Source organism: Mytilus edulis, chromosome 12, assembly GCF_963676685.1.
Source record: "Mytilus edulis chromosome 12, xbMytEdul2.2, whole genome shotgun sequence".
Lineage (NCBI taxonomy): Eukaryota > Metazoa > Mollusca > Bivalvia > Mytilida > Mytilidae > Mytilus > Mytilus edulis.
The window spans coordinates 79284017-79296902 of record NC_092355.1 but is presented as its reverse complement, the minus strand read 5'-3'; the positions used below and the strand labels follow the sequence as shown (position 1 = coordinate 79296902).

General features: G+C 32.4%; 2 protein-coding genes across 2 annotated transcripts in view; both read right to left on the bottom strand.

The window, feature by feature from the left end:
• LOC139499292 (probable serine/threonine-protein kinase roco6) overlaps positions 1–12024 on the bottom strand; it is a 29336-nt gene extending 17312 nt beyond the window's left edge. Inside the window, exons 1-4 of the mRNA XM_071287960.1 lie at positions 12019–12024; positions 10144–10224; positions 9666–9737; positions 3951–4212 (exon numbers count right to left, since the gene is read on the bottom strand). Coding sequence (XP_071144061.1) covers positions 3951–4212; positions 9666–9737; positions 10144–10224; positions 12019–12024 — 421 coding nt within the window. The remainder of the gene's footprint in view (positions 1–3950; positions 4213–9665; positions 9738–10143; positions 10225–12018) is intronic.
• The window catches only part of LOC139497229 (uncharacterized), a 308105-nt gene that overhangs the window by 60006 nt on the left and 235213 nt on the right, over positions 1–12886 (bottom strand). The gene's annotated exons all lie outside the window — the stretch shown is intronic.

The following is a 12886-nucleotide window of genomic DNA, read 5'->3' as shown; positions in this document are numbered from 1 at the left end:
TTATACATATTTTGACTTTTAGGTTGACCCATTATAGACGGATATCATCACTGTTACTACTGATTATACATATTTTGACTTTTAGGTTGACCCATTATAGACGGATATCATCACTGTTACTACTGATTGTACATATTTTGATTTTTAGGTTGACCCATTATAGACAGATGTCATCACTGTTACTACTGATTATACATATTTTGACTTTTAGGTTGACCCATTATAGACGGATATCATCACTGTTACTACTGATTATACATATTTTGACTTTTAGATTGACTCATTTTAGACGGATATCATCACTGTTACTACTGATTATACATATTTTGACTTTTAGGTTGACCCATTATCATGATTATAGTCAAATATCATCACTATTACTACTGATTATGCATATTTTGACTTTTAGGTTGATCCATTATAGAGGGATATCATTACTGTTGCTACTGATTATACATATTTTGACTTTTAGGTTGACCGATTATAGACGGATATCATCACTGTTGCTACTGATTATACATATTTTGACTATAAGGTTGACTCATTATAGAGGGATATCATCACTATTACTACTGATTATACATATTTTGACTTTAAGGTTGACCCATTATAGACAGATGTCATCACTGTTACTACTGATTGTACATATTTTGACTTTTAGGTTGACCCATTATAGACGGATATCATCACTGTTACTACTGATTGTACATATTTTGATTTTTAGGTTGACCCATTATAGACAGATGTCATCACTGTTACTACTGATTATACATATTTTGACTTTTAGGTTGACCCATTATAGACGGATATCATCACTGTTACTACTGATTATACATATTTTGACTTTTAGATTGACTCATTTTAGACGGATATCATCACTGTTACTACTGATTATACATATTTTGACTTTTAGGTTCACCCATTATAGACGGATATCATCACTGTTACTACTGATTATACATATTTTGACTTTTAGGTTGACCCATTATAGACGGATATCATCACTGTTACTACTGATTATACATATTTTGACTATAAGGTTGACTCATTATAGAGGGATATCATCACTATTACTACTGATTATACATATTTTGACTTTAAGGTTGACCCATTATAGACGGATATCATCACTGTTACTACTGATTATACATATTTTGACTTTTAGGTTGACCCATTATCATGATTATAGTCAAATATCATCACTATTACTACTGATTATGCATATTTTGACTTTTAGGTTGATCCATTATAGAGGGATATCATTACTGTTACTACTGATTATACATATTTTGACTTTTAGGTTGACCGATTATAGACGGATATCATCACTGTTGCTACTGATTATACATATTTTGACTATAAGGTTGACTCATTATAGAGGGATATCATCACTATTACTACTGATTATACATATTTTGACTTTAAGGTTGACCCATTATAGACAGATGTCATCACTGTTACTACTGATTGTACATATTTTGACTTTTAGGTTGACCCATTATAGACGGATATCATCACTGTTACTACTGATTGTACATATTTTGATTTTTAGGTTGACCCATTATAGACAGATGTCATCACTGTTACTACTGATTATACATATTTTGACTTTTAGGTTGACCCATTATAGACGGATATCATCACTGTTACTACTGATTATACATATTTTGACTTTTAGATTGACTCATTTTAGACGGATATCATCACTGTTACTACTGATTATACATATTTTGACTTTTAGGTTGACCGATTATAGACGGATATCATCACTGTTGCTACTGATTATACATATTTTGACTATAAGGTTGACTCATTATAGAGGGATATCATCACTATTACTACTGATTATACATATTTTGACTTTAAGGTTGACCCATTATAGACAGATGTCATCACTGTTACTACTGATTGTACATATTTTGACTTTTAGGTTGACCCATTATAGACGGATATCATCACTGTTACTACTGATTGTACATATTTTGATTTTTAGGTTGACCCATTATAGACAGATGTCATCACTGTTACTACTGATTATACATATTTTGACTTTTAGGTTGACCCATTATAGACGGATATCATCACTGTTACTACTGATTATACATATTTTGACTTTTAGATTGACTCATTTTAGACGGATATCATCACTGTTACTACTGATTATACATATTTTGACTTTTAGGTTGACCCATTATAGACGGATATCATCACTGTTACTACTGATTATACATATTTTGACTTTTAGTTTGACCCATTATAGAGGGATATCATCACTGTTACTACTGATTATACATATTTTGATTTGGTCATCACTCTATTAATTGTACTTTAAAATTCAATATCTATTAAAACAGAATTACTTAATTTCCAGTACCAATTTCATCTTTTATAAGCCCCTGTCTGAAGGATTAACTCTACCCCTTGATGGTCATGGTTTAATCAGTGACTATTTATCTTTACAATTATCAATAAGAGACTAAAATTCTTTACCAAATTTTAACAAAATCTAACCCAGAGTACTTATTTGTGTCATTCCTTTTCTCCACTATGTCAACTGTTGTGTGCTTTCATATATATAGAAAATACAAATATCTATAAAATCATAATTTTTCCTAAAATTTTTAAACAGACTCTGAACATTTTCTCAAGGAAAAAAAAAGTGCGGACTATACATGCCAAAAAACGGTAGCTAAACTTTGTTGAAAATTCCTAATTTAAATAGCCTAGCATGAAGAATATATTTTTATCCTGTATATTAAAACTTATATATTAATCAAAGTGGTCGAAATCACTGATAGAAAGATTTGGAACAGTAGCTAGAAAAAGGTTATCTAGTGATCACAAATACCCCTGCCAATGCAGAAAAAAACATCATCTGTTAACCCCCAAAATTGTAAAGGTTGTCTTGCCAATGATTGGTGCTGTCATTGTAGTACTGCAAAGTTGACTTCCATAAACAATTTCCAATTATCAGTAAAAACATAAAAATGAAGACTTAGATTGTATTTCTTGATTCTGCACAAACACCTATAAAATATCTTTCAATTTGATGAAGGTTTGTAAAAAGTGATTGATATTTGAACAATTCTAAATCTAGGCTGTTTTTTTAATGTTTACTCCTAAAAAACATTTTAGTATATATATCAGTAAACTACAGAACATAAGAAAAATCTTCTTTTCTTGCTTAATTTTCATCATGAAAAAGCTACTGAATAAGGTTTGAAAAAGGTTTTAAACAATTTTAATCAGTATAATACAGAAGATTGAAATGTTCATATCTGGATTTGAATTGTTTGAACATGTGAAAGACATTGAATTTATTTATGCTATTTCTTATTTCAAAAGGTAACTCAATAATCATTGAGAACCAAAATAAAACCTTATTTGTAAGGTACTTAAGTTTTTGTTTAATGTTATATGTCCAAAAAAATAAAATACAACTTGCCCTCTATTATATGGTCCCTGACATTTAAATGGTAAAATAATAAATGAAATGTCCGTCCTTGTGTAAAAAACGTTTTGTTTCTGTCTTCTTTTTTTGAGCCACATAGACGATTTAAAAAGTGCCCATTGTATGGCTGTGAACAAAAGTTGCAGTCAAATGAATTATCAATTTCATGTGAACTTTATCAAGTTTTACAGTGACATCAATAACTCTAAAACGAGAATTGTGTTCATCAAAATGTCATTCTACTCCTAAATTATATAACTAAATTCAAACAGAAAACATGCCTTGTTGAAATTTTAGTGCTTCAAACATTAAATTGTTGTTATCTTTAAGGGCAATGCACTTTATAGTCAATATCTAGCTATTGTTCTAAGGCTATAACAATTCTTGTTAAGACAACAAGACAGTGAAAGAAAAACAGTTTTCTATAAGCTGAAGATAATTTATATGTCAAAGAAGAATCTTGTTGAAAAGGCCACGACATAAAACACATAATACATACCTTTTTTCAACGGAATCATCTTTCGTTGCTGTAAGTCGATGCCATTTCTTCCGAAATGAATAATTAGTCCATCAGTTGAAATCCATGTTTTTGGAATTTCCTCGCCGATAAGAATACTTGCAAGCGACGATTTCCCAATATTACAAGGCCCAGCCAAAAACACCCTGTTTTCATAGGAAGAAAATGTTCCCAGAGCTACAAGATCCTGAAAGTCATTTCTATTCAACTGCCTGAGTTTGGTTAAAATGGGATCTGACATTTCCTATAAAATTAAGAAACGTAATTAACAGTGTAAGTCTATTAAACTGTTTTTATGTTGGTATTGAGTAACTATGATAAGTCAATATGAAAACATTGTAGCTGCCCAATAATATCGTTTCACAAAGAAGTTAGAATCACAACATGCACAGTAAGCTTTAATTATTTTAGGTCCTATTTGGTCATAAACCTCTTAAACTGTTTCGGTTCCTAAATACAACCTTGGCTTTCAACTATTTGGCTTTGAGCTTTCCTGATGAAGATAAATCCAGAATAAACACCTGCGCCATGAGCGCATGATACGCCCGACGTCTTGTGTGGAAGTTTTATGCAATAATCATAAATAGTTTCTGAGAAAGTTTTAAGCAATAACCATTTATTGTTTTTGAGACACGGTGGGATATGTGAAACCCTCCCACCTTGTTTTTTTTTTTTACAAAAAACTAAATATCACTAAAATAAAATTTTGAATCAAACCAAAAAGTATACCGATCTTTAGATTAATATAACAAAGAAGTGTGTACAGTTTCAAGCAATAATCATAAATAGTTTTTGAGATACGGCGTGACATGTAAAAAAAAACCTTCCCTTGTTGCAACTCCATCAGGCAAAGTTATCAGTTAAAAGAATCGTTTTTGAGATACGGTGCGACATGTGAAAAAAAACACCCCCCTGTTTTAGTTACAAAGTGCCGTAACTCAAAAAGTTTAAATCTTATTTTCACCAAAAAGTATACAGATCATTTGACCATCATAAGTTTCATGAAATTAAGATAAGTCGTTCTCAAGTTACAGTGCAACATGTTTACGTCGGACAGACGGACGGACACCGGACATTTGTATACCATAATACGTCCCGTCAAAATTTTGACAGGCATATAAAAATTGCCTGCAATCCATGAAATTTATGAAGTCATGGAAGTGTTGTTTTTAATTTTTTTAATAAATATACGGGATCTAATTATTATGTTCCCAATGTGAATAACCTATGCTCAGGTTTCCTTTTATCTATCAAACATTGTAAAAACTTATTTATAATTTAAACTTTTGGGGTGTGGACCAATTAATCTATTTCTATTTCTATATCATGTATATAGGATCAAATCTAAAAAGGAAAGTCATTAAAAAAGAGGCTTAGCATCAGTATGTTGCATACATGTCAAGTGACATGATATTCGCGTGTAATACACGCTTTTTCAACGGTTTACACGCCAGGATTTTGTCACATGGCGTGTACACGCTTTTCACCACTTTACACGCAATTACACGCTTTTTCGTTCTTTTCATTTTTTGGTTGTTAGTGATATCGCTATTCTCGGGTTCTCTGGTTTTTTCCTTATTCGGCGATAAATACCGAAAAAATTCGAAGTAATTGTTTGGCTGCCACATTGTTTGTTTTTCTATATGGACAAACAGTAAAAGGTAAGTAGTTTGTGATTAGTTTTAACAATTTTGTGACTTTCTTTCAAATTGGGTCTCACTAATTAGCGACAACAAGCGTCAAGAAGCGACAACAAGCGTCAAGAAGCGACAACAAGAATTATTTTAGCGACAAGAAGACTATTTAGCGACAAGAAAACATTTTTTTTTTATTAGATATAAAGAAATTTGTACTAAGCATAAAAGTTGAATGGCTTCAGTCAGCTTGGTAGAGCAAAGGAAATGCACACTCTATAAAATTGAAACAAAAACAAAAAAAGGTCAACTTTCCTTTGAAGGATTTATTGAAACAAAAACATGAAATATAATTTCCTTTCTAACAGTATAATTCATTGTTCTTGATAGGAACAACATTAGATGTGGCTTCACCCTAAGGTAATAACAGTACACACAATGTGGAACATCAAATGAGATTAACGAGGCGTGTGTCTCCTGTTTTATTGCTTCAATAACATCCAATTAACACCTTCAACTTTGTACACGTGTCAGACTATACAATTACACGCGCCAGAATATACAATCATTGTAAATAGTGAACACCTGTTGAAAACTCAAGATTGTCATTAATTTCCTTTCATCTTCAATCAATATGCATAAACATGATAAATATCGTTTAATGAGGTAATAAACAAATAAAAACATGAAAACATTCACATTTCAATTTTCTTTTCCTCTTGTTTGATTTCAGTTCTTTGTATTTCACAATTTGTGTCAATATTTTCAGGACAATGATGCACAAATAATTCATTTTGCGAGCTTAATATATATTGCACGAAAAGAGTTTTAAAAAAACAAATTATAAGATAAATAATATGTTCTTAAACACAAGGAAAAGTAATCTCATAATACAATAATTAAACGTAATACTGGCTGTTATACATAATAGATGATAAAATATTATGTAAATAATGTTTCATTTTTTTCTATCAATTTTAACTTTCTTTTGCATATTCTTTTAATATTTATTGCAATAATTAATTTTAATTAAAAAAATATGTTTTCTTGTCGCTAAATAGTTTCTTGTCGCTTCTTGTCGCTAAAATTCTTGTTGTCGCTAATTAGTGAGACCGTTCAAATTCACTTTATAGGGGACATGTGCACAGAAATAGGTCACTTCCAGGGCCTGTACCGTCGTCTAAAGTGCCGATCGTTAAGCCAAAACGATGTGTACGGCAAGATTCAAGATTTATAAATTATATTTTAGAGTTCGAGTTTAAATGATCGAGTGACAAATAATGCATATTTTGTGCATTCTATGTTGCAATGATAAACTAGAGGCTCTAAAGAGCCTGTGTCGCTCACCTTGGTCTATGTGCATATTAAACAAAGGACACAAATGGATTCATGACAAAATTCTATTTTGGTGATGGTGATGTGTTTGAAGTTCTTACTTTACTGAACGGTTTTGCTTCTTACAATTATATCTATAATGAACTTTGCCCATTAGTAACAGAGAACTATATTTGGTAAAAATTTACATAAATTTACCAAATTAATGAAAATTGTTAAAAATTGACTATAAAGGACAATAACTCCTTAAGGGGTCAATTGACCATTTAGGTCATGTTGACTTATTTGTAGATCTTACTTTGCTGAACATTATTGCTGTTTACAGTTTATCGCTATCTATAATAGTATTCAAGATAACCAAAAACGGCAAAATTTCTTTAAAAATTACCAATTGGAGGGCAGCAACCCAACAACCAGTTGTCCAATTCTTCTGAAAAATTCAGGGCAGATAGATATTGACTTGATTAACAATTTAACTTCCTGTCAGATTTGCTCTAGATGCTTTGGTTTCATAGTTATAAGCCAAAAACTGCATTTTACCCCTATGTTCTATTTTTAGCCGTGGCGGCCATCTTGGTTGAATGGCCAGGTCATCGGACACATTTTTCAAACTAGATACCCCAAAGATGATTGTGGCCTAGTAGTTTCAGTGGAGATTTTGTAAAAGATTACTTAGATTTATGAAAAATGGTTAAAGATTGACTATAAAGGGCAATAACTCCTAAAGGGGTCAACTGACCATTTTGGTCATGTTGACTTATTTGTAGATCTTAATTTGCTGAACATTATTGCTGTTTACAATTTATCTCTATCTATAATAATATTCAAGATAATAACCAAAAACAGCAAAATTTCCTCAAAATTACCAATTCAGGGGCAGCAACCCAACAACCGATTGACCGATTCATCTGAAAATTTCAGGGCAGATAGATCTTGACCTGATAAACATTTTTATCCCATGTCAGATTTCCTCAAAATGCTTTGGTTTTTGAGTTATAAGCCAAAAACTGCATTTTACCCCTTTGTTCTATTTTTAGCCGTGGCGGCCATCTTGGTTGGTTGACCAGGTCACGCCACACATTTTTTAAACTAGCTACCCCAAAGATGATTGTGGCCAAGTTTGGATTAATTTGGCCCAGTAGTTTCAGAGGAGAAGATTTTTGTAAAAGATTACTTTAATTAACGAAAAATGGTTAAAAATTGACTATAAAGGGCAATAACTCCTAAACGGGTCAACTGACCATTTTGGTCATGTTGACTTATTTGTAGATCTTACTTTGCTGAACATTATTGCTGTTTACAGTTTATCTCTATCTATAATAATATTCAAGATAATAACCAAAAACAGCAAAATTTCCTCAAAATTACCAATTCAGGGGCAGCAACCCAACAACCGATTGACCGATTCATCTGAAAATTTCAGGGCAGATAGATCTTGACCTGATAAACATATTTACCCCATGTCAGATTTGCTCTAAATGCTTTGGTTTTTTAGTTATAAGCCAAAAACTGCATTTTACCCCTATGTTCTATTTTTAGCCGTGGCGGCCATCTTGGTTGGTTGACCGGGTCACGCCACACATTTTTTAAACTAGATACCCCAATGATGATTGTGGCCAAGTTTGGTTTGATTTGGGCCAGTAGTTTCAGAGGAGAAGATTTTTGTAAAAGTTAACGACGACGGACGACGACGACGGACGACGGACGACGACGGACGACGGACGACGGACGCCGGACGCCAAGTGATGAGAAAAGCTCACTTGGCCCTTCGGGCCAGGTGAGCTAAAAAACCAATACATGTGAGAGGAGAAATACAATGTAGCTATTTGAATAAGCATTTAACATGTTTATCTAATGGAAATCAAATTTATAAAACATTTTCCTTTTTCAATTTCAGTTTCAAATCTAGCCAACACGGCAACAGTGTCATAGTACCAGCTTTCTTCTGATGAACTACCCAGTTTTAACCAGGCAATAGCAATGGGAGCAATGGCAGAAATAATAGATGACATTTTACATTGCTAAAAAAAAACATGACATTCTTTCAAATCTTGATGAAGCTAATTCAGTCAAATATCAATTCCTACTGTGGGAGAGCCTTTTCAATTATAAAGAAATTGACACTGAATTCGGATGAGAACTTGACTATGTTACATTTGTATTGTGTGCTGTTATCAAATAAATGTAACTAAACTTGAAACTGGCAGTTGTTTTGAATATGTGCCAAGTGGTGGTGCTTTAAAAGCAACATTACAGACCACTGTTTAATAAAATAAAAGTTCACAGTAGAATATATATATTGTTTTTTATATTCACAACTTTGTATGAAATTATGAACATTACCACATTCATATTAACAAGTCTGCATCTACGTCACGCGTTTTCACACGCTTTTTGACATATCATGTCATGTCATGACATGATTTCCCATTGTAAAAGGTTACTTTTTCACTGCAGTGTTGATAGCCACTGTCTGATGCCTACCAGACCCAGAGATACCTCAAATATCATATAAAAAATTCTAGTGTACTTTCATGATTTTACTTCGGTAATGAGAAATTTAAACTATTAGATGTAAGATTTCTAAGTTTACCCTTCTGTTGCACCTAAGATGGTTTCGTGTGTCTTCCCTTTTTATGGTATTTAGTTTTTTATCTCTCTACATTTTGTAAATCGTTTATATCGATTTATTCTGAGTGTAAGCATTTGTTTTCTAAAGCATGTGTACCTGTAAGTATTTCATCACTTCTTTATACTGCCCTCTTTTGTAATTTGCTGCTAGATCATATGGAGTCTCACCCTGAAATACAGACAAATATGTATATTACTTTCATCTGTTAGTAACAACAAAGAAGACTTTTGTAACAAGTATCTTACAATTGGAAGCAGCTGTCAGAGTGGTGTTTTACTTTATATTGACAATACTCAGACAGTGTTCATCAGTACTTTGTATGATTCGGCTAAAATGTGCTCTGAAATGCAAATCAATGGAAAGCTGGCACTGTCAACAGATGCTCCCAATACTGCACAATTATTGACAGAAAATAAAATTAACTGTGAATTGCCTAATTTCTGTTGAATTGTGACATGGTTAAAATAACAACAGGCAGGAAAGCTGTTAACACATTACATTTCCAGAAGACAATAAATCAATTGCACATTCTATGGTGCTTCATTTGAAAAAAATATAAAGGAGATCAATTTACAACATAGTTATGACTTGTTTCCGATGGAACAAACATTCCGAACAAACTTTCCTCTGAATTCAGCCCAATATCTTCGTAACCCTAAAAGAATATATTTAAAGGTGGTTATACATAAATTTGCAAGGGCGAAGCTGAATTTAAGTTATAATTTTGATTTGATTTTTGGTGTTTTAACGCCACTTTTAAGCACCACTTTTGGGCTATTTTGTGCCGGCCAGTTTTTATTGGTGGAGGAAGCCGGAGTGCCCGGAGAAAACTTCCGACCGAAATTTAAGTTATAAGATATTGGTATTTTTTAATATTCAATTAGAAATAGCATGGTCAATTCAAATGTCAGCTGATTGTGTTGTCGGACTTTAACATCAACCTACACTTATTTTCTGTATAATTAACAATTCATATACAAACTAATTTAAAGTCTTTTATGCAATCAAAAGGGAGGTGATTCAAATGTGTGTGGGTAGTATTAGCGACAAGATTGATTTCTACGTATACTGTATTATGAATGCAGGGTTTTGTCACCTTTTTAGTACTGCAAAAATCATTGTTGTTTTAAATTCATTTCTAATATATGACAAATTATAAATTTGTCAAAATTTTCTTGACTCGAAGATGTATAAAAAAGATTGATAAACTAGAGGCTCTCAAGAGCCTGTGTCGCTCACCTTGGTCTACGCAGGGGTGTTAAGGTCGTTTCAAGAAAATTTCCATTTTTATACACAAAAAAAAATCATATTGTACTCAAAGTGAGTTTTCTCTGCCTAAAAGCCAAAATACACGTCATATGAGTAATCGGGGGGAAAAGGGTCTATTCTTATTTATATTACAAACTTTTATTTTTAGAAAAATATAAATACACTAGTGTCACGTGACTTTAAACTGAAAGTAAAGACATTTCCCAAAAAAGTCAAAAGTGCAGGTGCAAGATGAAATCGGATCGCCCTGATTTTGGGCTCGTTGTAATCAGGATAACTTGTTTTACTGGAAAAGTGCTGCCACTTAATTTTCATTAGAGGTTTTGTAATTAAAAAACAATAAAACATGGAGAATTTAATCGATTTATTGATTTTTTGGCACTTCGGGTTGTGAAATTTCTTTTACACGAACGCTATATAACTAGTAGCAGCACTTTTCGAAAAGTTTGAAATGTGGCCTTTCTACCAATACCAGCATGCAGTGGGTTGGTATAGCTCTTGCACCTGCACTTTTCAATTATTCTAACATGTTGTAGCATAATCGCCCTAAAATGCACGAAAAAAGCGTTTGAAAGACCCTCTAGTAGTCGGATCGGCTGACGGGAAAACTACGGTATATTTTGTTTTCACCGGCGTTTCATTTGATAATATGTTTGTGCGAAGTTTGAAACAACTATTGTCTTATTGCTATTTAAATTATTGAAGGCAAAAAACATAATTATTCAGGTCATTATTATACACCCCAAACGTGGGTTACATGCATGTAGTGTTGGGGCATGCAGCCTTCCCCCCTTTTTTGTTCAAATCCGGAATCGCATCTCGGGTGCTTGTATAGTTCTTGTTCTACAAATCAAAGTTCAATATATAAATTAATTTAATAGATAAGCCTACAAGGTCATTATTATACACCCCATACGTGGGTTACATGCATGTAGTGTTGGGGCATGCAGCCTTCCCCCTTTTTTTTGGTTCAAATCCGGAATCGTATCTCGTGTGCTTGTATAGTTCTCGTTCTGCAAGTAAAAATTCATTATATAAATTTTAATAGATTAGCCTACTAGGTCTCTTCTAGTGTTTGTGTATTGTGAATCATTAACATTTTAATGAAAAAAGCTGCATTAATAAAGAAATTGGGTGTGTCATTCGTAATGTTTAAATTATAAATATACTTAACTCCTACCTGCATCACATCAATAGATGGAGATTTTATTTGTTGAATATCTCCTGCTTATCAAGTGTGACTGGTATCAATTGTAAATCATGATTTGTCACTTTTAGATTCATTCTGGTGATTCTTTTGCATCTATTTTCACCAGCTGCTATGCCAGTTTTTTTGTATGGCTTGCTTTTTTTTTATTATGTCGGACTCCATAGTTATTTCCTGCGTCTTATTACACAGAATATTCCCTTTCAACCAATCTGGAGCAGTATTTGACTTATTCTAATATCCTTACAGTTACTTGGTAAAATTATTCTGCCCTACTTTTACTGATTTTATTATGTTTGTAATTCAAAGGCATACATTTTAAAATTTGTACACCAGCATTAACATTGGGGATATAATTCCTTTTTTCATAGAATGTGTGAGTTTCAATATTTGCACAAACTACCTTTTGGAGTAAAGATTAAAAGATAAGACATTGAGTACCCCAAATTTAAAAAAAACAAACTTTGTGCTCTATAATTTATGCTTCCACTACATGTATATACCAGTTTCAAAAATTATTTCAGATGCATACATTGTATACGACTTATTTTAATCTCATCTGATTTGTTTCAGATTTAGGTATATATGTACAGTGTACATTGTACCTATGATTCAATCTGCAGCCTTGTAAATATATCATCTTAATTTCTCAACCTCAAAAGACATCAAAGAATACAATTCTATCATGAAGTTGGAAATAGGGACCTATTTTTTACTGCCGCTCATTTCATATTAAATTCCTGCCTTCTGTGCAAAGTGTCCACCAATACAAATGGACAGCAAAGAAATAGTCGTATGTGCTTATGTGACATTCAGCACAATCAATCAATTGTGTTTTCAT